Source organism: Phyllobates terribilis, unplaced genomic scaffold (assembly GCF_046119375.1).
Source record: "Phyllobates terribilis strain yellow unplaced genomic scaffold, ASM4611937v1 Scaffold_1__5_contigs__length_1240528914, whole genome shotgun sequence".
NCBI lineage: Eukaryota > Metazoa > Chordata > Amphibia > Anura > Dendrobatidae > Phyllobates > Phyllobates terribilis.
The window spans coordinates 566,205,346-566,230,928 of NW_027362761.1; the positions used below are offsets into that span (position 1 = coordinate 566,205,346).

At 44.3% G+C, this 25,583-nt stretch overlaps 1 protein-coding gene across 1 annotated transcript; it reads right to left on the minus strand.

Annotated features, from left to right (window-relative positions):
• Positions 1-2,872: 2,872 nt before the first annotated feature.
• Positions 2,873-25,371, minus strand: SEC11C (SEC11 homolog C, signal peptidase complex subunit). The gene is made up of 6 exons (XM_073680770.1): positions 25,211-25,371; positions 12,214-12,323; positions 11,420-11,569; positions 10,714-10,833; positions 3,652-3,709; positions 2,873-3,132 (listed from the first exon to the last, which is right to left on the minus strand). Exons 1-6 carry the CDS (start codon positions 25,265-25,267, stop codon positions 3,079-3,081), a joined length of 549 nt encoding a protein of 182 aa, XP_073536871.1. The 5' UTR covers positions 25,268-25,371; the 3' UTR covers positions 2,873-3,078.
• Positions 25,372-25,583: the final 212 nt, after the last annotated feature.

The window sequence follows — 25,583 nt, forward strand, 5'->3', positions numbered from 1 at the left end:
GGCTCACAATCTTCATTATAGGATGGGGCTGAGGTCCGGCCTCTGTGCGGCCGATCATGTTCTCCTCCATGTCTGTATGGAGCTTGTGCAATGGGCTCAGTCATGGGGAACAGAAAAGGGTGAACCCCAAACTGTTCCCACAAAGCTGGAAGCTACAATTGTCCACAATGTCTTGTGCTGAAGAATTAAGATTTCCCTTCACTGGAGCTAAGGAGCCGAGGCCGCCCCCTGATAACAGCCCAGAGCATTATCCTCCTCCACCATCTGTACACAATGCAGTCAGGGGGTAATGTTCTCCTTCACCAAACCCAGACTCCTCCATCAGACGCAGACAGAGAAGTGTGATCAATCACTGCACAGAACACGTCTCCTCCAGAGTCCAGTGGTGGCGGCTTTACACCACTCCATCAGACGCTCAGCATTGTGCTTGGTGATGTACGGCTGCATGCAGCCGCTCGGCCATGAAGCTCCTGGTGTGGGCGCAGTGCTTGTGCTGATACGAGAGGAGGTCTGGACTCTGCAGTTATGGGGTCAGCAGAGTGTTGGTGACTTTTCTGCCCTCTGCTCCTCAGCACTCGGCCCCCCGCTCTGTAACGTTACGGGGTCTCCACTTCGTGGCTGAGTTGCTGCGGTTCCTTCACTTCTCAGTAATATCACTCACAGGTGATGGGGGACGATTTATGAGAAGAAATGTCATGAACGGACTTGTTATACCGGTGGCTCCTATTAGAGGACCGCGCTGGTATCAGTGAGCTCTGCACCACGTCACATATTAGTAAAGGCATACGGCATGGCGGGGGGCTGGAGATTATACATCAGGGGCGAAGGGCCAGAGGTTATACACCGGGGGCCAGGAGTCAGCAGAGGTTATACACTGGGGACGAGGGGCCGGATGGTATATACCCGGGCGAGGAGTCATAGGCTATACACCGGAATGAGGGGTTGGATGTTATACACTGGGGACGAGGGGCCGGATGGTATATACCCGGGCGAGGAGTCATAGGTTATACACCGGAATGAGGGGTTGGATGTTATACACTGGGGACGAGGGGCCGGATGGTATATACCCGGGCGAGGAGTCATAGGTTATACACCGGAATGAGGGGTTGGATGTTATACACTGGGGACGAGGGGCCGGATGGTATATACCCGGGCGAGGAGTCATAGGTTATACACCGGAATGAGGGGTTGGATGTTATACACTGGGGACGAGGGGCCGGATGATATATACCCGGGCGAGGAGTCATAGGTTATACACCGGAATGAGGGGGTGGATGTTATACACTGAGGGGCTATGAGGCCGAATGTTTTACATGTGGTGGGGGGGAAATTGGGCTGTATGTTATCCATTGCGGGGAGGGGCCAGATGTTATACACCGCAAGGAGAAATGGGGCCAGATGTTATATATCAGGAGGAGGTGGGGGGGCGATAAGGCCAGATGTTATACACTGGAGGGCGATGATTAAGATGTGCGGCCCAATACTTTTGCCCACTTAGCATGGGGCTGTTTAGAAGCTGAAGACAAAAAATTAAGAGATTTTTATTTGACTTCTTGTAATAATGGATTATTTTTTTTCATCCATATACATTGGAGCAATAACAAATAGTCACAACAGAACCTAAATTTCATTGCAAAATAATTGCACACAGGTCCTAATATTAACAGGGATCTGTTTCAATGTCACTTTTGTAGAGATTTTCATTTCCTGGACGAAATAAATCCAACACTGGTATAATATTATTATTATTATTATTATTGGCTTCTCATAAGATTAACGCATGTCTGAGAAATAGACAGTTCTTTTAATGTCACCAGTTGATGACAATTTCTCGGCAGCACTGTGGAATAGGAAGACCATATAAAAGTAATATGGAAAAAATATTTAAAAAAAAATAAAACCCCAAAAAGTCATATTACCAAATAGGATTTGTATTCCCCCTTCACCGAATTGTAGTATTTCATGGAAGCCGTTTAGATGAAGGGTTTGGTTTTGTTGGTTGTTTTTGCAAGGCCCTTCTAAAGCTAAGAAAAGGCTACAGAGAATTTCCAGCAATGTGCCATGAAGAATTATTCCACGACTTCAAGGGCTTGTTCACCTTTGGGGCCAATTTTTATTTTTTTTTTACCTAAATGCGTGTAATTTGGACCAAAAATCATTTTTGCAATTGGGCTTAATTAAAAATTTTGCACCGTTTGCCTTCTATAGTCTCTTGTGTTGCACTGAATACAGCTGGCTGCAGAATGAGTTAAGTTACCATTGTCTTGTCCTGACGGATTCTCAGTTATCTGTTCTTTTTCTGAGCTGCTTTCAGCTGATACATGGCCACAGACGACATCAAAGTTGAATGTGTAGGGGGAACAAAAATCCTGTAAAAGCCAAATTTTCAGTTAAATGCACAATAATTTTTCAGCTTTTCGGGGGTGTTATGTTCAAGGAGAGTTTTTTCGAGGATTTTGATGTGAATCTGTTGTAAAATCCATATTAAAGAGTATTCAAAGGAGTTTTTGGATACTCTTTATATATATATATATTATATAGAAATTATAGAAATGCAGCATAGTTCTTCTGATAAGCTTACCCCATGTGCAGGGCATTGCATTAGCTTAGGTATCCATGGTTACAACCGCTAGCAACTAACTGTTAGTATATGAGTGATCGTAACCATGGATACCTAAGGTACTGCAATGACCTGTACATAGCTCATCAAAAGAACTGTACTACATTGCTAATTGGAGGTATTTGCTAATATTATCATTACAAGTACTACATATTGGGAGAGGATCTTGGAGATGGGAATACCCCTTTAATGATGGCTTTGTAGGAGTTGGTGGGCGAAAGAAGATGCGAGATAAAGAACCAGAGACGCCTATTTTGTGTCCATTTTATTGGGTCAAATTTTTAGAAAATATGCATTGCATCATAAAATTTGACATATAACTTGACGGGCCCCAAAAAATAAAATAAATACATAACAGGCGATTCCTCGGAGGATATTAATTTGTAATGGTTGATGACCGTTCTTGACAGAAGTTAAGAAACTCTTTCCTCTTCTTCTCAATTCTTCATCTACTTGGCTTAAGATTCACGTTTCAAAAGTACAAAAGCTCCCATAATGGCCAAAACCGCATACTGGAAATAAAAAAAATGGAGATGTAACAAGGTCTGCAGTAGTAATAGTAGCAGGAGGCTAGTACAGAATATGGGGAGAGACAGATATAGGAAAAGGAACAGGAGAGGCGACAGGCTGCGCCCAGGAGAGGCGACAGGCTGCGCCCAGGAGAGGCGACAGGCTGCGCCCAGGAGAGGCGACAGGCTGCGCCCAGGAGAGGCGACAGGCTGCGCACAGGAGAGGCGACAGGCTGCACCATGTGCAGCAGCATGAACTGCGCAAGCAGGGGACAGACTCAAGCCATCTGCAGCAGAAATAAGCCGGGAGAATACAACTTCATTCCAAATATTATGGTATAACTGCTGAGAGGTTCCTATTACAAGCAGAGTCGGGTCATCACAATGCAGCTTTCTAACAAAGGGGGTTTAGCAATGCTCTTCTCTTTGAGCGGGAGATCAGTAGCGAGACTCTCTCCTTTGTGATCAGTCATTTTTTGTTAAATAAAGAAAAGGAATGTGAAATAGGTAATATTTAGTTACCTTAAATTTCGGATAATCATTCATCACAATCGTTACCATTCCGACGTACGGTAAAAACCTAAAATAAAAGGTAAACAGTTAATTACTAAAATAAAAGTATGATATTGTTCAAATCATATTTTTATGCTATGCATTAGTTTTTTTTTTATATAGCTTTTTTTTTTAAATTTTTCAGTGTTATCTATTAAAAAAATAGGACCCCGAGATCTTGCCCTTTTGCCGATGAGACTGACAATACTGTCCCTTTTCTCAGAGATCCCATTTCAGTCATCTCATTATCATCACAGTCGGGATTAAAATGACGGTATGCAAATTTGCTCCTCTCCAAAAAGGAAGAAAATTTTCACTAGCGCCACTTATAGGCAGTTATTCTGTAAGGCTAGGTGCATATTTTCAGCAGAGAAATCAGCTGGAGTGTTGGCAGGAAAAACACTGCAAAAATAAGACTTTTTATGCATTTTTTTTTCTCCATTTAAATGGGTGAAAAACGCTGAAAGAACTGATGCTGCAGATCTGAGTCTGCAAGGAAAAAATAAGCAGAAATCTCATTCACTTTGCTGCATTTTCCCCCTCGAAAAAAAAAAAAAATTCCAACACTTTGCAGTACTAAAACGCAAAATGTGAACATACACCTTTATCAACATCCGGTATAGACTGGTCGGTCACCTATCTATAGACCGCTGATTTGAGGTTCATGTTGCTCATGGTTCTGGCTAACCAGAGCACTTGACCCTTGAGTTCTGGGACAATATTTTTCCTTACAGAGACCCAGAAAGTGTATGGACTCTAATGGGGACCCTAAGACCCCTATTATAAAGCCAAAAGAAGAGAATGTAACAATAAAAATAGGTGATGGTCAAAATCCACCTTCTCCCCCTCCCTACATAGTGACCTGTGCACAGAGCATGCCCACAACACTCTTCCAAAGACGTCAATGAGAGAGCCTGGCCTAGAATTGGCAATCTTTGCCCGCTATTCCTTGAAGTGACTCCACATCTGAGCATCTCCTGTGAACAGCGCCCTCTTCAGGTCACACACAGATTTTCAATTGGATTCAGATCTGGGCCATTTGAAAATAGTGATACTCTGGAGCAGTCATTCTTCTGTTGATTTGGAGGTCGCTTAGGGTCAGTGTCGTGCTTATGTGTTTCATATTTGCAAGAGGGTGATAACATGGAGAAAAGCTCCTGTAGTCCTCTCCCCTGGTATCACATAGTGTGAACTTTCTTCTTGCTACCAGCCCAATAGTATAGCAAACCTCTAGGTCCATTTTACTCGGCCATATACAGGACATTTAAATTGGACATTTACAATCCTAGGAGAATGTCCCATTGAAAGACTGTAAAATAACCATCTGGCTACAACCAACTATAACATAAAAGACTCATGAGAGATATATGCATATGTATAATCAATAAGTAATAATTTCATTTAATCTATATGCATAAAATAGGACTAGGTCATATAGGGAATGAATCGCTAAAGATCATAGAAACAAACGAAAGGACAAAAAATATCAAAATCCCAAAATAAATTTCATATACAAAACTTCATTCAAAAATTTGACATACAGGTAAATGGGGGAAAGTGACAGATAACATACATGTAGGAAAAAGAGACCTGCATCCCATACAAGATGGAATAAAAAAATACAAAATATATCACGCAGGGTATAGGCACCAGAATGTACCATAAAAATAGTTTTACCATATTGCAACACCCCATTTGGCCTAAAGATATCAACATAGTATTAGCATAATGTCATGCCTGAATAGAACACCTAATCATAACTAACATACTTAACTGCTCTTAATTCATTACTATTGTATGTCAAATACCTGTAAAAATCAGACCAAGGGGGCAAAAGATTCCCAGGATGGGTGCACGTCCTCCCCAACGCGCGTTTCGGTGGAGCCTGACGAAGGAGGTCGGAACCTCAGTAACGCGTTGGATTGACAGCTGGCATTTCTTATCATCATTGAAGGAAAGCCTGCTGCATTGAATGACGTCACTAGCACAGGATGGCGGATTTCTTTAAATCACTAGTAGAACAGCCCTCGCATGGCTGAGTGGACGGAAAAATAGAAAAATTATAGCTCTTGGAAGAAAAGGAGGAAAATAAAAGTGTAAAAATTAAAATTGGCTTTGATTCTATATATAATTCGTTATGAATTCTCTACGCCCTAAAGAGACTTCTGACTAAATTGTGTCTGGCATTAATCAGTGGGAGGTGATCTCGGCTCCCCCCAGCCAGACGGGCGGTGACGGCAGTGGAATTACACAGCTCTGTCTGTTTAGATCATACAGACGTTGCACCCGGAGCTGTGCAGATGAACATGTAAAGACTTTCACCAGGTTCTTGAGAGAAGAGCTGCTCGTGTTCTCTCTCGGGTCCCTCCCGCTGTATTCTCTCTCGGGTCCTTCCCGCTGTGTTCTCAAGTCATTTACTCTGAATTCTCTACGTGCGCAAAATTGTCCTTTCCAAAGCTCTAAAAGTTGTTTGCTCAGCCGTGATTTATACGGTCACTGGAGGCCGGGCTGTTATTTTCTCTTGCAGTCTCCATTGAAAGAGCGACATTTGTAAAAATCCTTCCTTGGCAACAGTATTGCTTCGTAGTCCAGACATCCAAACTAGAGGATAGAAGAAATATGGAGGAACCTTCCAAGGAGAAGGTTAAATTTAAGAAACCTACTCTACATGGCAAAGCCTTCCTCCGCTCTTTTGGATACTGGTGCATTGGGGAAAAAAAAATAGTTTTCTCCTGGTTGTTTCTTTTTGTGTAGACAGTCCACTCTTGACCACGAGTCTAGAACATCCACTATCTCCTCAAAAATATACATCGACCACACACTTTCAAAATGCTCGTTTGGCAGACAGCAATTCCTAATGACTTACGTCTCTTAGCATATGCATGCTCGACTCAGCTGAGTGTGCATACATCTTCAGAGGAAAGTGGCAGGTGGCAGCCACTTAACGGTGACGATATATCTTCCTTGAGATCAAAGAACAGGGCATCTGACATTGGCCGGACATCATAAGCACAGTTGGTTGGCCAGTCAATATTGGACCCCACTTAGTTGAGATCAAGCGAGAGGCCGACCCTATAATCTGTGCATGAATATATCATATCCCCTTGCTACGGAACTTGCACCCAGTGTGTAAAGGAACTGCCCACACAACAAAAACCATGGACCTATGAGTATCTGGACCCAGACAATCCATTACTAACTGAGGCTTCCACGTGAGCAAGTCCCTCGAGCATAAAAACCCCCATTGCACGGTAAGAACTATATGCACAGATGGCGAAAAATCTGACATTTATAGTTTTGGCGTCTGCATGCGGCATGGAGTCAGGACAAGAAGTGCAGAAAGTGTGGGGGGGGACTTGAGTCACTCGAAATCTGTTCTTAGTTTTTATCATTCTGATGAGTAAATGATGAAAGACCGAATACAGAGTCTACCTTTAATTCTCTAAAGCTGGGACCCCCAGAATGGCGGGACCTACTTTCAGTTGTTGTGTACTGACCATCTGCAACGTGTCTAATTGAAAAGGAACAATTAAAATCATACAAGGAGCAGGGAGGATGAATCAAATACCCCAAGAGGTGCTATCTGCAAGGGCTCATACTCTGCAAATGGCCTCTCCCAGTGGCCGTCCGCTTACTACTTCACCCAGATCGCCGACCTTTCTTGGGCCATACATGGACGGCAGATGTTGGGAAGAGGGTTAAAAGGCAGTGATTCCCAAAAAAACAAACAAACAACCATAAGACAGTTTCAGATGGTCTTATGCGAAGCCTGAAATGCGCTTCACATAAGTTTCAGGCTACGCAGTCCTTTGTCAAAGAAAAGCTGTGGGTCTCCGACAGTGACCATATAAAAAGAGGGGTTGGCAAACAACAGGTCATTTTCTGAAGACACATTCTCTTTAAAGGAAGGAACAGGATGAAAAGTTTTATTTCCTGGTTCTGTATCTGTGTAGTGAAGGCGGAGAGCAAGTACAGAAAGCAGTGTCCCCATGCCTGGGCTTGCAAGTAAAAAAGGGGCAGGAAAACGACAGGTCATTTTCTGAAGACACATTCTCTTTAAAGGAAGGAACAGGATGAAAAGTTTTATTTCCTGGTTCTGTATCTGTGTAGTGAAGGCGGAGAGCAAGTACAGAAAGCAGTGTCCCCATGCCTGGGCCTGCAAGTAAAAAAGGGGCAGGCAAACGACAGGTCATTTTCTGAAGACACATTCTCTTTAAAGGAAGGAACAGGATGAAAAGTTTTATTTCCTGGTTCTGTATCTGTGTAGTGAAGGCGGAGAGCAAGTACAGAAAGCAGTGTCCCCATGCCTGGGCCTGCAAGTAAAAAAGGGGCAGGCAAACGACAGGTCATTTTCTGAAGATACATTCTCTTTAAAGGGAGGAACAGGATGAAAAAGGTTTTACTTCCCATTTCTGTATCTGTGTAGTGGAGGCAGAGAGCAAGTACAGAATGAAGTCTCATAGGGATCTGTTCCGGTGCACAGTGGCTTCTAGTGGGTTGCAGGAACTTATCTTTCCATTTTCGCTATCAGAAAGGATATATGCCCTTTCAATTGTCTCATTTGCAGAGGCGGTGTCTTTATTCTTCTACAAAGGGGGTGAAAATAGGAGTAGTTATACCGCCAATGCACCCCCAGTGCTAATCAGATCATTTGTTAACCTTGAGGGTCTGTCTGCTGCCATCTGAACACTGAGGACTTGTGGTCTCAGTTTTGATTGCATTTTACAATATATATATATATATATATATATATATATATATATATATATATATATATATATATATATATATATATATATATATATATATATATATATATATATATATATATATATATATATATATATATATATATATATATATATATATATATATATATAAAAAAAAAAAACTTTATACATTCTGAACTTTTATTTTATGCATTTTTTTTCCAATACATTGCTCTTTGAAGCAAAACTGAAAGAAGACATTTGTGATGGTAAAGAGCCAAGTGGTGTTTTAACAATGTGTCCAGTATCTACTGTACTGTACTGTGCAAAAGTTATAGGCAGGTGTGAGGAGGAGGGAAAAATAAAAAAAATAAAAAAAAGAGGATTTTTGGTACACTCACCATAAAAATCTCTTTCCTGTAGCCTTCATTGCTGCCAGCTGGAGGCTGACACGAAGAATACATCTTACAAAAAAAAAGTCTGTTCCTCCCCAAACAGACTACACCTGGCCTGCTGACACCCAGCTATTCAGTTAGTGCAAAAGCAATAGGAGAAGCACAAAGACAAACCCCATCAAGGAAAGGTGAAGGTTCTCCAATTCAGGCTACGAGAAAGAAATTGGAACACCAAAAATCCGCTTTTCTCAGGCGCTTCATTGGGGGGAACAAAAACCATGGGATTTCCTAAAGCAGACCCTGGGGTGGGAAAACGAATAACAGTTCTGCAGAAGAAAAACTATCAATGACTCATGTTACTATCTGAGCCACTGCTGCGTGTAGCAGGTGTAGCCTGTTGAAGGGAAGCCAACTATTTTTTTTAGGCAAAACCGGGTCTGAAACTCAGGTCCGTGTCTGCCTCCTACATGACACTAAGCTAAACTAAATACCTTGGTGTCGACAGGACAGGTGTTGCCTGTTGAAAAGGAGCCAACTATTTTTGTTAGGCCCATGTCTGCCTCCTACATGACACTAAGCTAAACTGGTTAGCTGGGTGTCGACAGGACAGGTTGTAGACTGTTGAAGAGGAGCCAAGTATTTTTAAAGGCAAAAAAAAGGTCAGAAATTCAGGCTCGTGTCTGCCTCCTACATGACACCAAGTCAAAATAAATAGCTACCTGTCGACAGGTCAGGTGTAGCCTGTTGAAGAGGAGCCAACGTTTATTTTTCTTAATGTCAGCCTCCAGATGTCCCTCCCAATGAAGCGCCTGAGAACATGCTGCAAAGTAAGAATGCTCCATCCTACATCCAAAATGTATGGAATGACCACAGTGCAGAGTTCCTTCAAAAACCATGTGGAAGTGTACCTAGAAGAATTGGTGAAAGTGACGGGCGGTCACCAAATATTGATAGGATTTAGATTTCTTCTTCATTCACTTTGCACTTTTTGATAATAAAAAATATATGATCCCTTCTATTTTTTTTAATCATATTTACTTTTTACAACATTTATTTCCATACCTGCCTAAAACTTTTGAAAAGTTCTAGAACTTTAGAAAACTTTTGCGAAAAGTGTAACAACTGTCTCAGTAGCAAATAAAAAAGGGTTAAAGTGAAGGCAAGGTGAAAAGTCATAATCTTGACACTAGAATTTTTGTACTTTGACTTTTCCCATCCTAAAAATACAGTCGGTAAAAGCAAAATGCCGGAGTCTTGTAGGAGCAGACAGAATATTTAATGGCTCCTTATAAAGGAAGTGAGAGGCACTTACGGAGCAATAAAAGTAAACTTGCCTTAAGAATGAGGAGCCGTCGTCGCCCATTGTTCAGCTAGGCGGTGGCGGAAGAGCTACTAAAGCTGAAATGATGTTTTATTCTATTCATACACAGAAGGATTCCTGAGCTTACATAAATGCCGGCATGCAAGGCTGAATAACACAGAAATGCAATTACCTTTATGGTCGACCACAATGAATCCTAAAAGAGCTGCGAGGACCATTGTTACGCTGACTGCGCCAAACCGAGCGAATATGAAAAGATGAGTATCAAAAGCCGGACGGATATAACAAGATATATAACTAAAGCTGCCGCCGCCTCCATGGGGGATTCTCTTAAAGGGAACAAACCCAATTCATTAGCCCCTATAATGGCACATGGGAATAAAAGGGATCTAAATCCCCAATTAGTCAGAGCCGTAAGTAACTTTGTGGTTGCTCTCCCTACTTCATGGAAGGGGGCGCTGCGGATGATCAGTGACTGCAGCGTCTATTGGAGTCTGAGGTTCTCCAAAAACAACCTCCTGTCTCATCAGAAACACAAACTGCGGCTCTGTCTCTTGTGACCACAAACCGTACAGAAGCTGCAATACCTCAGCCGTCCACTACTCACCCCCGGGCTCTGCCCACAACATCCTTCTTTTCAAGCCAGTTCTGTCCTTCCTTATAGAGGCCTCGGTCATCCACTTCATTATTGTCTCCCTTGGTCAGGAACTTAATGTCTCCGTTCTCTCTGAAAATGAAATATACAGAATTAATCTACATTTCACTACTTATCTATCCTGAACTACATCCTGTATTATACCCCAGAGCTGCACTCACTATTCTGCTGGTGGAGTCACTGTGTACATACATTACATTACTTATCCTGTACTGATCCTGAGTTACATCCTGTATTATACTCCAGAGCTGCACTCACTATTCTGCTGGTGCAGTCACTGTGTACATACATTACATTACTGATCCTGAGTTACATCCTGTATTATACTCCAGAGCTGCACTCACTATTCTGCTGGTGCAGTCACTGTGTACATACATTACTGATCCTGAGTTACATCCTGTATTATACTCCAGAGCTGCACTCACTATTCTGCTGGTGCAGTCACTGTGTACATACATTACATTACTGATCCTGTACTGATCCTGAGTTACATCCTGTATTATACTCCAGAGCTGCACTCACTATTCTGCTGGTGCAGTCACTGTGTACATACATTACATTACTTATCCTGTACTGATCCTGAGTTACATCCTGTATTATACTCCAGAGCTGAACTCACTAGTCTGCTCTAATCATAGTCTCCTAAATAATACTTTACTTTTCATGCACTTTGATGACTCTGTGCACTATTGGGATGTCTCTGCCTTCCACTTTGAAAACCACAATCTCCCCGGCCCGGATGGGGTCTTCCTGGAAGTTAGTGAGGAACAGCAGATCTCCTCGATGGAAGGCCGGCTCCATGCTGCCGCTGTGGAAGGAGCAAACGGGTCACAAACCAACAACATGCACAAATTAAATGACGCAGGAAGACCTAGTAACATCATCTGCTACTGATGTAGCAGAGCTGAATTGTTTTTTTCTACCTTTTGACTTAAAACTGTGCTGTTAAGGTTTTCAGGATAAAGATCATTAGGCAGGTGTACCTGCAGTCCTATGTAAAACTACTAATCTCACCTTTGTGTGATGCCAAATGCATCAGTCAGAGTTCTTAAAAGAAAAAAACAAATACTATTGGGCTCTGTTCACAAGTCCAAGCAGATATTCCATTTGTCTGTTCTGTTTAAGGACTTAAGAGGGACCAAGAAGGAGCACAGGGGTGGCAGAAGCCTCAGTTAAATCGCTGGGGGCACTCTATACGTAGCGCTCCCCACCGGGATCGGACGTGATGTCATCCTGTCTAGTCAGTCACCTGGCCACTGAGGCCACCGATAGGCTGCAGGGTCAGGTGACTGATGGACATGACATCATCACATCTGATAAAGACCATCGGAGTGGAGTGGCCCTACAATTTAGACAGTTTTTAAAAAGGATGGAACACTCCCTTCACATACTATTGTAAACGCCCCCGCACATATATACACCGCTCTCGGAGGTCCATATATCCGCACCTACCTCAGTACAACAACAATGGGGCTCTCACTGCCCGTGACCACGATCAGGCCTTTCCATATCATCAGGGCAGAGGACACAATCATGGCGAAGTTCAGCACCTGATAGTAAAGCTGCAGAGAAAAGAACAAACACTAATCTAAAAAAAAAATACAGAGTCCTTGTCTGTAAAGCGACTGTCCGCAGCAGCAGCCCCCAGCACCCCTCCCACCCCCCACGCTGTAAGGATCGGGAAAATCAGTCATGATCCTCCGCCCAATGTCAGCTCTCCAGTAAGTCCTGCAGACTTAGTATATATAGTATAAGTGGGCACTGCGGTGTGTACGGTACTACTATATATAAACTACATGGGCACTGCGGTGTGTACGATACTACTATATATAAACTACATGGGCACTGCGGTGTGTACGATACTACTATATATAAACTACATGGGCACTGCCGTGTGTACGATACTACTATATATACACCCACTACATGGGCACTGCGGTGTGTACGATACTACTATATATACACTACATGGGCACTGCGGTGTGTACGATACTACTATATATACACCCACTACATGGGCACTGCGGTGTGTACGATACTACTATATATAAACTACATGGGCACTGCGGTGTGTACGATACTACTATATATAAACTACATGGGCACTGCCGTGTGTACGATACTACTATATATACACCCACTACATGGGCACTGCGGTGTGTACGACACTGCTATATATACACTACATGGGCACTGCGGTGTGTACGACACTGCTATATATACACACTACATGGGCACTGCGGTGTGCACGACACTGCTATATATACACACTACATGGGCACTGCAGTGTGTACGACACTGCTATATATACACACACTACATGGGCACTGCGGTGTGTACGACACTGCTATATATACACACATGGGCACTGCGGTGTGTACGATACTACTATATATACACCCACTACATGGGCACTGCGGTGTGTACGATACTACTATATATAAACTACATGGGCACTGCGGTGTGTACGATACTACTATATATAAACTACATGGGCACTGCCGTGTGTACGATACTACTATATATACACCCACTACATGGGCACTGCGGTGTGTACGACACTGCTATATATACACTACATGGGCACTGCGGTGTGTACGACACTGCTATATATACACACTACATGGGCACTGCAGTGTGTACGACACTGCTATATATACACACTACATGGGCACTGCGGTGTGCACGACACTGCTATATATACACACTACATGGGCACTGCAGTGTGTACGACACTGCTATATATACACACACTACATGGGCACTGCGGTGTGTACGACACTGCTATATATACACACTACATGGGCACTGCGGTGTGTACGACACTGCTATATATACACACTACATGGGCACTGCGGTGTGTACGATACTGCTATATATACACACTACATGGGCACTGCGGTGTGTACGATACTACTATATATACACACTACATGGGCACTGCGGTGTGTACGATACTACTATATATACACACTACATGGGCACTGCGGTGTGTACGATACTGCTATATATACACTACATGGGCACTGCGGTGTGTACGACACTGCTATATATACACACTACATGGGCACTGCGGTGTGTACGATACTACTATATATACACACTACATGGGCACTGCGGTGTGTACGATACTGCTATATATACACTACATGGGCACTGCGGTGTGTACGATACTGCTATATATACACTACATGGGCACTGCGGTGTGTACGATACTACTAAATACAAACTACATGGGCACTGCGGTGTGTACGATACTGCTATATATACACTACATGGGCACTGCGGTGTGTACGATACTGCTATATATACACACTACATGGGCGCTGCGGTGTGTACGATACTGCTATATACACACTACATGGGCACTGCGGTGTGTACGATACTACTAAATACAAACTACATGGGCACTGCGGTGTGTACGATACTACTAAATACACACTACATGGGCACTGCGGTGTGTACGATACTGCTATATATACACACTACATGGGCACTGCGGTGTGTACGATACTACTATATATACACACTACATGAGCACTGCGGTGTGTACGATACTGCTATATATACACTACATGGGCACTGCGGTGTGTACGATACTACTATATATAAACTACATGGGCACTGCGGTGTGTACGATACTGCTATATATACACTACATGGGCACTGCGGTGTGCACGATACTACTATATATACACACTACATGGGCACTGCGGTGTGTACGATACTGCTATATATACACACTACATGGGCACTGCGGTGTGTACGATACTGCTATATATACACACTACATGGGCACTGCGGTGTGTACGATACTACTATATATACACACACTACATGGGCACTGCGGTGTGTACAATACTACTATATATACACACACTACATGGGCACTGCGGTGTGTACGATACTGCTATATATACACTACATGGGCACTGCGGTGTGTACGATACTGCTATATATACACACTACATGGGCACTGCGGTGTGTACGATACTACTATATACACACACACTACATGGGCACTGCAGTGTGTATGATACTACTATATATACACACTACATGGGCACTGCGGTGTGTACGGTACTACTATATACACACTACATGGGCACTGCGGTGTGTACGATACTGCTATATATACACTACATGGGCACTGCGGTGTGTACGATACTACTATATATACACTACATGGGCACTGCGGTGTGTACGATACTACTATATATAAACTACATGGGCACTGCCGTGTGTACGATACTACTATATATAAACTACATGGGCACTGCGGTGTGTACGATACTGCTATATATACACTACATGGGCACTGCGGTGTGTACGATACTACTATATATACACTACATGGGCACTGCGGTGTGTACGATACTACTATATATAAACTACATGGGCACTGCCGTGTGTACGATACTACTATATATACACTACATGGGCACTGCGGTGTGTACGATACTGCTATATATACACACTACATGGGCACTGCGGTGTGTACGATACTGCTATATATACACACTACATGGGCACTGCGGTGTGTATGATACTGCTATATATACACACTACATGGGCACTGCGGTGTGTACGATACTGCTATATATACACACTACATGGGCACTGCGGTGTGTACGATACTACTATATATACACACACTACATGGGCACTGCGGTGTGTACGATACTACTATATATACACACACTACATGGGCACTGCGGTGTGTACGATACTGCTATATATACACTACATGGGCACTGCGGTGTGTACGATACTACTATATATACACTACATGGGCACTGCGGTGTGTACGATACTACTATATATAAACTACATGGGCACTGCCGTGTGTACGATACTACTATATATAAACTACATGGGCACTGCGGTGTGTACGATACTGCTATATATACACTACATGGGCACTGCGGTGTGTACGATACTACTATATATACACTACATGGGCACTGCGGTGTGTACGATACTACTATATATAAACTACATGGGCACTGCCGTGTGTACGATACTACTATATATACACTACATGGGCACTGCGGTGTGTACGATACTGCTATATATACACACTACATGGGCACTGCGGTGTGTACGATACTGCTATATATACACACTACATGGGCACTGCGGTGTGTATGATACTGCTATATATACACACTACATGGGCACTGCGGTGTGTACGATACTGCTATATATACACACTACATGGGCACTGCGGTGTGTACGATACTACTATATATACACACACTACATGGGCACTGCGGTGTGTACGATACTGCTATATATACACTACATGGGCACTGCGGTGTGTACGATACTACTATATATACACTACATGGGCACTGCAGTGTGTACGACACTGCTATATATACACACTACATGGGCACTGCGGTGTGTACGATACTACTATATATACACTACATGGGCACTGCAGTGTGTACGACACTGCTATATATACACACTACATGGGCACTGCGGTGTGTACGATACTGCTATATATACACACTACATGGGCACTGCGGTGTGTACGATACTGCTATATATACACACTACATGGGCACTGCGGTGTGTACGATACTACTATATATACACACTACATGGGCACTGCGGTGTGTACGATACTGCTATATATACACACTACATGGGCACTGCGGTGTGTACGATACTACTATATATACACACTACATGGGCACTGCAGTGTGTACGATACTACTATATATACACTACATGGGCACTGCGGTGTGTACGATACTACTATATATACACTACATGGGCACTGCGGTGTGTACGATACTACTATATATACACACTACATGGGCACTGCGGTGTGTACGATACTGCTATATATACACACTACATGGGCACTGCAGTGTGTACGATACTACTATACATACACTACATGGGCACTGCGGTGTGTACGATACTACTATATATATACACTACATGGGCACTGCGGTGTGTACGATACTACTATATATACACTACATGGGCACTGCGGTGTGTACGATACTACTATATATACACACACTACATGGGCACTGCGGTGTGTACGATACTACTATATATACACACACTACATGGGCACTGCGGTGTGTACGATACTACTATATATACACACACTACATGGGCACTGCGGTATGTACGATACTACTATATATAAACTACATTGTGTACAATACTACTATACAGTGGATATGGAAAGTATTCAGACCCCTTTAAATTTTTCACTCTTTGTTTCATTGCAGCCATTTGGTAAATTCTAAAAAGTTCATTTTTTTCTCATTAAAGTACACTCTGCACCCCATCTTGACTGAAAAAAACAGAAATGTAGAAATTTTTGCAAATTTATTAAAAAAGAAAAACCGAAATATCACATGGTCATAAGTATTCAGACCCTTTGCTCAGACACTCATATTTAAGTCAATGGTTCTACTCCTTCATTGGAGTCCAGCTGTGTTTAATTAAACTGGTAGGACTTGATTTGGAAAGGCACACACCTGTCTATATAAGACCTCACAGCTCACAGTGTACGTCAGACCAAATGGAAATCATGAGCTCAAAGGAACTGCCCAAGGAGCTCAGAGACAGAATTGTGGCAAGGCTCAGATCTGGCCAAGGTTACAAAAGAATTTCTGCATTACTCAAGGCTCCTAAGAGCACAGTGACCTCCATAATCTTTAAATGGAAGAAGTTTGAGACCACCAGAAGACCTAGACCTGGCCGTCCAGCCAAACTGAGCAATCGTGGGAGAAGACTCTTGGTGAGAGAGGTAAAGAAGAACCCCAAGATCACTGTGGCTGAGCTCCAGAGATGCAGTAGGGAGATGGGAGAAAGTTCGACAAAGTCAACTATCACTGCAGACCTCCCCCAGTCGGGCCTTTATGGCAGAGTGGCCTGACGGAAGCCTCTCCTCAGTGCAAGACATATAAAAGCATGCATAGAGTTTGATCAAAAACACACAAAGGACTCCCAGACTGTGAGAAATAAGATTCTCTGGTCTCATGAGACGAAGATAGAACTTTTTGGTGATAATTCTAAGCGGTATGTGTGGAGAAAACCAGGCACTGCTCATCACCTGCCAAATACAATCCCAACAGTGAAACATGGTGGTGGTAACATCATGCTATGGGGGTGTTTTTCAGCTGCAGGGACAGGACGACTGGTTGCAATTGAAGGAAACATGAATGCGGCCAAGTACAGAGATATCCTGGATGAAAACCTCTTACAGAGTGCTGTGGACCTCAGACTTGGCCGAAGGTTCACCTTCCAACAAGACAATGACTCTAAGCACACAGCTAAAATAACAAAGGAGTGGCTTCAGAGCAATTCTGTGACCATTCTTGACTGGCCCAGCCAGGGCCCTGACTTAAACCCAATTGAGCATCTCTGGAGAGACCTGAAAATGGCAGTCCACCAACGTTCACCATCCAACCTGATGGAACTGGAGAGGATCTGCAAGGAAGAATGGCAGAGGATCCCCAAATCCAGGTGTGAAAAACTTGTTGCATAATTCCCAAGAAGACTCATGGCTGTACTAGCTCAAAAGGGGGCTTCTACTCAATACTGAGCAAAGGGTCTGAATACTTATGACCATGTGATATTTCATTTTTTCTTTTTTAATAAATTTGCAAAAATTTCTACATTTCTGTTTTGGGGTTTTTTTCAGTCAAGATGGGGTGCAGAGTGTACTTTAATGAGAAAAAAATGAACTTTTTAGAATTTACCAAATGGCTGCAATGAAGCAGAGTGAAAAATTTAAAGGGGTCTGAATACTTTCCGCACCCACTGTAGATACTACATGGGCACTAATGGTGTGTATATTTTCTTTGCTCTCTGGGGGGTTTTGGCACAGCTGGCTTGGTGCCCCGATTCCAGCGCTGCTGTTCATGAAAAATCATTAAACGTTGGCAAGAAATGTGGGCGCAGCTCCAGCTCACTGCTGATGAATGGATGTATACAAGGGGCTGTGTCTACCACGTTTCCCTTGTACAGTAAGATTTCTATTTTTTCTCTGAGAACACGATGCAGCGACTGTGCGGCCGGAAAAATCGCTCAGATGCTGCCAGCTCGAGAGTTACCCAGGAAACCGGCTCATTACTGCCCATCTGTGCCACCTCCATTTACATCCCTGCCTTACAGGACGCTCCGGACAGTGCGGTCTAGAGAGAGCAGCAAGGGAAGGCGCCGGAGCAAAGGAAAATGTGACCCCTTGTTCTAAAGAAACGGATTTCCAGTAAAAAAAATATAGATATCTGGAATGATGCAGTTGCTGGCCAGGCCCCTCACCCCTAAACCCTGCCCATGTTTCCTTCTTTCCAAAAGTAGTGAGGGGTGGTTAAAAATCTGCGACTTTCTATATGCCACAACAGTGGTGCAAATAGCAGTGTAAGTTACGCGTTCTATACATTATTAAACTGATCTCTCAGACCTGATGAGGCTGGTGTACTTACTTCATAAATCAGTATCAGAATGGATGTATAATGCTTTCTGAAAGTTTAAATGCAATCTGCACCCACCTAGCTCAATTGACAGCTCCTCAGTGTCCCTCCTCATTGCTGCAACTCTGGCCACTCAGCCTGACTGACGCTCCTCAGTGTCCCTTCTCCCTGCTACATCTCCGCCCACCTAGTCTCACTGACGCTCCTCAGTGTCCATCCTCCTTGCTGCATCTCCGCCCACCTAGTCTCACTGACGCTCCTCAGTGTCCCTCCTCCCTGCTGCATATAAGCCCACCTAGTCTGACTGACGCTCCTCAGTGTCCCTTTTCCCTGCTGCATCTCCGCCCACCTAGTCTGACTGAAGCTCCTCAGTGGCCCTTCTCCCTGCTGCATCTCCGCCCACCTAGTCTGACTGACGCTCCTCAGTGTCCCTCCTCCCTGCTGCATCTCCGCCCACCTAGTCTGACTGACACTCCTCAGTGTCCCTCCTCCCTTCTGCATCTCTGCCCACCTAGTCTGACTGACGCTCCTCAGTGTCCCTCCTCCTTGCTGCATCTCCACCCATCTAGACTGACAGCTCCTCAGTGAAGAGGAGCAAATTGATTTGATGTACCCTGGTCCAACAGTCATGTCAGTAACCCGTAGCTAGAGCAGAAGCCCTTCAAGGTTGGCTAATTAGAAAAGCCACGGGTGCCGAGAGGGCTCCCGTCCAGCAGCAATGGAATACTCATCTTTCTGCTGAAAAAGGGTTCTGTAAATTATTCGCTAATCTCTACTCCACAGGATTCCTCCTACTAAATATCCATCCACTGAGCCCCATTGAGAGTTCCTTAGTGTCCCTCCTATCTGCTGCTGAATCTCTTTCCACTGTGACAGAGTCACTGATATGGTATATGAGGGAAGGTATGTGTCACGCAGGTTGTAAGCCTGTGTGAACTAGAACCAATAAACTTTCTGCCAGCATGTTATATGCTGGGGGTTAACTCTTTTAAAGGGCATGGTTTTAGGGGAATGGCATAGTGATGGGAGGGACGTCATTCCCAATACCTCCACCTCAGGGTGAGGCTGAGCAACGCTTAAATGCTCAGTCCTGTTTTTTTTCCTCTGTTGTTGAATTTGGAGTGGCAAAGACTCCAGACTGGAAGGCCACAGCTCAGAGAGGAGCTGAAAGCTGGGACTACAACCTGTGTGGCTAATATCACACTGCTATGGACTGTGCTATCATTTATCTTTTGTTTTGTTGTTTTGTCAGTAAGGCTGTGTTTGTGTGTGCTGGGGTTGAGGGGCTTTATGCCACTAAATAAAGCCTGCAGAGAAAACACGGTTCCTGAGTCTACTTCCGGAAGCGGCCGAGTGAGGCGTCTTGCCCCCCCACCTATACCGACAGCTCCTCAGTGCCCCTCACCGCTGCGGATTCTTAACCCACCTGGCCTGATTGATCGCTCTTCAGTGTACCTCCTACCTGCTGCTGAGTCTATTCATACCTACCCTGACTGACAGCTTCTCTCCTGCTGCTGCGTTCTCACCTCTCTCAGTATAAGCTGCAGCTATCAGTCAGGCTGGGTAGGTGGTTACTAAATAGAAATCATTTGGACTCCTGAGCTCTCTCCCTCATAAATCAGGCCGTTGTGTACTGGGGCCTCTGATAATTTGCACTTGGCTTCTACGATAAATTACTCATGATTGGAACATCGGATCTCTACCAAGAAGGTATCAGGTTTATTGGGCAGCAATCGCCTACACAGCAATAACCTCTGCTTCAGTATATAAGGACGAAGGTTCCCTTTCACGATACTCTGCATCCGGTAGCACCAGATGAAGGATCTCCGACCTTCAAGCGTCCGGCGAGGGAGCAGGAGACATTTATCACCAGCAGTCTCGGCTGTAGCTGTCGGGCATTGACAGTGGCTGAAAAATGCATTGGTACTGTATAAAATGCATTAGATCTGCTCGCTGTAGAGCAAAACATACTTCCTTGAATTTGCTGTCTAAAGCCTGATTTGCAGTGTCACATCCTAAAATTTTCATGCAGGAGACATTTATCACCAGTTGTCTCGGCTGTTGTGCATTGACCGCGGCTGAGAAATGCATCAGATCTGCTTGCTGTAGAACAAACATACTTCCCTGAATTCGCTGCCCAAAGCCTGATTTGCAGTGTCACACCCTAAAATTTTCATGCAACCTCAGGCCGAGAGCCACATTTTTTTCTTACGTTTTGAGAGCCAAACCGAGCATAGAGTTCTAGCGGAAACTTGGGGGGCAACAGCTGAAGCACCCACAGGGGCCCCAGGCTAAGCCTTGATGGGGCCACTTATCTCAGGGACTTCAGACTTAGAAGGTCGGGGGCTCTTCTCTTTTTGTGATAGACCTCATCCATGTATTTAGGAGTGACAGACGGCACTGCTGCAAAATTTGGAAAAAATTGGCAAAGACGTCAAACGTTACCGGTCTGGGAAAGCTGGGCCACAACTCCTAAAGGAAGGCGATTTGGGGGACAAATAGGTTGTCACCCGAACTTTCAAGTAGAAAAAAAAATTAGGACTATAACCTGCCTAGTCTAATAAAGAAGTCACCCAATGGTCGGGATGTGGCCCGTAAAATGCCGCCGTGGTGCAGAGCGGACCGTCACATCGACAGTGACTAATGACGGCGGACTACAGCTCCGGTGCAGGTTAATGCCCAGATGATACATATATTGATTTCCTGGCAGACGGAGGAGCGCTGCTCTGTGCCACTAATGAGAAGCGCCCTCATTAAAATTCTGTCATCCTGTCGAGTCGAGATCTAATGTGGCCGACCTTACACCGCCGAACGGCGCCGAGTGCAGCCATTTATGGATCAGATCGTCGGCGCGGCTCAGGATTTTCTAACCCCACCCGGGGACCAACTGTTAGAGGGGTATTCCCATCTTATTAAATGAAGGGGCTGCAGTGCTGGTGTAGGGCTGTATCCCCCTTTAAGTTTTTACTGGGCAGCTGGTTGTTTTGTGCAGCGCCACCGCACGGGTTTCAAGCCGTGCAAGCGGAGATATTGCCAATGGGTAGAGTGTGAAAAACTATATTTAAGAAGAAAAGATTACTTTTTATTTTTTTTATTATTATTCATCGATGAACTTAATTTATATATATAAAAAAAAAAAAAAAAAAAAAAAAAGTGGAAACATTTGCTGTAAGTGATAGTCGGCGCAGTTCTCAGCCGGGGACGCTCGCTCCCCATTCAGATCACTATTACGCGGTGACAGAGTCTTTTCTTTATTTCGCAGTAACCAGGCAGGAATTATGTGTATAAAAGGCTCTTTACAGCCTCGCCGCAGGGGGACGAGTGGAAAAAGACACCGAAAACAATACCAAACACTCCGACGTTCGCTGCATTGTAATGCGGCTAAATACATCAGAAAATAAATGCCGGCCTGCTGAGACCTGAGGAACGGCTAAGAAGGCTGTGATAGATTGCTAAGCACTCGGCAAGTCACCGGGGGCTTCAATCACAGCTTTCGGCAGAAGACTGGGCTGCTGCCGCTGCCATTTATATCAGCATTAAAGGGGGACGACCTCGGTCCTTAAACAAGCTTGTTCCTCAGCAGTGAGGGTCCGGCGTCTTAAAGCCCCGGTAATCAGCAGCCACATCGCCACCGCACACAGTTGCCCCAAAATGTGGACCTAAAAGTGCACTCAAACTTTATTCCATTATTCAATAGGTTACATATATTTGTAGACATTTTGGCAATATACCTACCTGACATTTAAAGGGATAATTTCATCTTTAAAGGGGGCCTATCACTCAGGAGAAATATGCACATTTCTTTACCCGGTGTAAATGTCGCTTTTCTCCTGAATCCGGCGATGTTTTTCTTTCGTTCCTGCACCTCTCCGTTCTTGAGATACGGCCCCTTCTTCCCTGTATGTAAATCTAGTCTTAGAGAAGTGGGCGTGGTCCTCAACTGTTATGTGGACCACGCCCAGTTGTCTAACAAGCCTAGATTTATACACAGGGAAGAAGGGGCCGTATCTCAGGAACGGAGAGGCACAGGAACGAAAGAAAAACATCGCCGGATTCAGGAGAAAAGCGGCATTTACACCAGGTAAAAAAATAATAAAATCACATGGTTGGACGTATGACATTTTTAAAGTGGATGCCCAATTGCTAGGTTATACTGTATAATCAGACCCCTGAGATTCTCACCAATCCTGAAAATCCATTGCAACCTCTTCATTGTTTTTCTCCACCACCCTGGCCATCCACTGTGCAGGGGACTACATTATGGACCCATTTAAGGACTCAGAACTGTTCATCCAGAGCCTCCTACTACATAATAACAGGACCATGAGTGTAGTCGGAAAAGGTAGTAAGGTTGGGGATAAAGGACCCCTGTGGGTATGGGGCTTAGTTACTCACCCACTTTAAATTCATTTTTGCCCTAGAAATGAGACCCCTTTAGACATTTAGACTCCGGGCAGATCCTGAAAAATGTCTCTAGGAAGGCGAATGAGCAGTGGACACTCAAAAGTCAACTCAGCAACATTAATGAAAAAGCACAAAATTCAGACAGGTGCTGCAAAATTAAGGGGGAAAAGCCGCCTTGGTGCAAAAGGGGAAAAAAATAAGTTCTAAAAGTTGCTTGCAAGTTTTTTCCTTATCAGCTACCGTCCACAGTCCCATAGAGAGTGAACGGGGCGGCGGAGCACAAGCGCAGGCACTGCTCCATACTGAATACCATTCTCAGGACGGGTGGGTTAGTAAAGTCCCAGCAGAGACTTTTGTGGGTCCCAGTCGGACCCCCGGAGTCACAATGCACAAGCCATAGGCTGAAGTAAATAACCGGCAACGGTCCCTATCAGAATAACGAGCGCTCGCGGCAGGAGTGATGGAGGCATTATACCGCTCTAATACGCCCTATAAACCGCCATCATTATTATAGTGCAGCATATGGGGAATGATCGGAGGGGAAATTATTAGGGATGATGTCTCTGTGCAACCGCAGGAGAAATCTGCACAGAAGCCGCCTGAAATTTAATGTGCCCCGACACTGATATAATTCGGGATACTCAGTCATCATCGCAGATGTACGGAGGGGGAACACCGAAAAAACGCTTTCTATTAACGACCTACTAAGGCTTATAGAACGGATCGGCACGGGGCTTCCCAATAACAAGGAGAGAAATTACACATATATTTGAAGAAATTGTGAAAAAAAATGAATCTCCCAACAAGACCAGAGGCGCGCGTTGGGGGGGGGGGGCGGCCTTCCCCACAAGACCGGAGACGTGCGGTGGGGCAGGGGGCATTAAGAAATGCTATAAAAATTAAGCACCCTAAAATGTGATGGATAAAAACAATGGCTCAGTAAGCAAATAACAAGAAGCTCGGTGCATGGGGAAAAAAATAAAAAGAAATGGAGGAAAAAATTAAAGTGTAATAATGAAAAGTTGGTCCAGTCCCGAAAAGGTTAATATTACATTCACTTATGGATAGAGAATCTATATATAATACAACGTCCGAGCTTTAAAATGAAAGAAAAATGTCATAAGGGGGGGCACTTACTTTAAAACTCCTTATAATCCCCCCCCCACGGGTCACCATATGGAAACTGACACAAGGCAGCTACAGTCAATCACTGTCTGCAGCGGTCATAGCGGTTAGGCTTCAATTTAAAGGGCCGGATTGGCCATATTTGTTATAGTAGCGTATAAGCAGATGATTATATATATTATTTTTTCATTTATTTTAGGGGAGTTTTCAGTACTGTACATATATATATATATATATATATATATATATATATATATATATATATATACCAAGATAATAATATTAAGAATAATAATGACATGATAGATGATCAAAAATATAATAAATGCATAATAATCCCCCCTATAAGTGCGCAGTGATGACAATGTGCTCCCCATCACCCCGGCCCCCACTTCTCAGCAGCACCAGTAACTTTTCTGAGTGTGGCCCCTGCCTGGCGGCGCTGTGTGGCCCCTGGAGCTGTCACTCACCTGCCTCTTGTTCATTCTCCGCAGATCCCCCAACAGATCCATGTCTAGGGATGGCATGGGGCTGACAGAGCCGGGGGTGCTGGGTGGCAGCTGCTGCCACTATCAGGCGCTGGCAGGAGGAGAGGAGGCGCCCGCCACTGCCAACATCCCCTCCCCGGCTCCCCCCCTGTTCCATGTGGTACGCGTTCATAGGCCGCTCGCAAAGGATGACGGGAATCGTAGTCTGAGCGGATCAGGCGCCCGTTCTCTGGAGCCTGTTCAGAACTACAAAGCCCATGATGCTTTTCGCTGGTTTAATGCATAAAGGGAACCCAGTGAGCGGAGGAGCAGGGGAGAGCGGCAGGTGCAGCCCGCAGAGTTGTCATGGGGACTT

Excerpts from the sequence above, each read along its gene's own strand:
- SEC11C (XM_073680770.1), bottom strand. The coding sequence starts at position 25,267 with ATGCCATCCCTAGACATGGATCTGTTGGGGGATCTGCGGAGAATGAAC. Across the intron at positions 12,324-25,210 it reads GGAGAATGAACAAGAGGCAG|CTTTACTATCAGGTGCTGAA; the intron begins GTGAGTGACAGC and ends TTTTCTCTGCAG. Across the intron at positions 3,710-10,713 it reads GTTGTGGGCAGAGCCCGGGG|GTTTTTACCGTACGTCGGAA; the intron begins GTGAGTAGTGGA and ends CTTTTATTTTAG.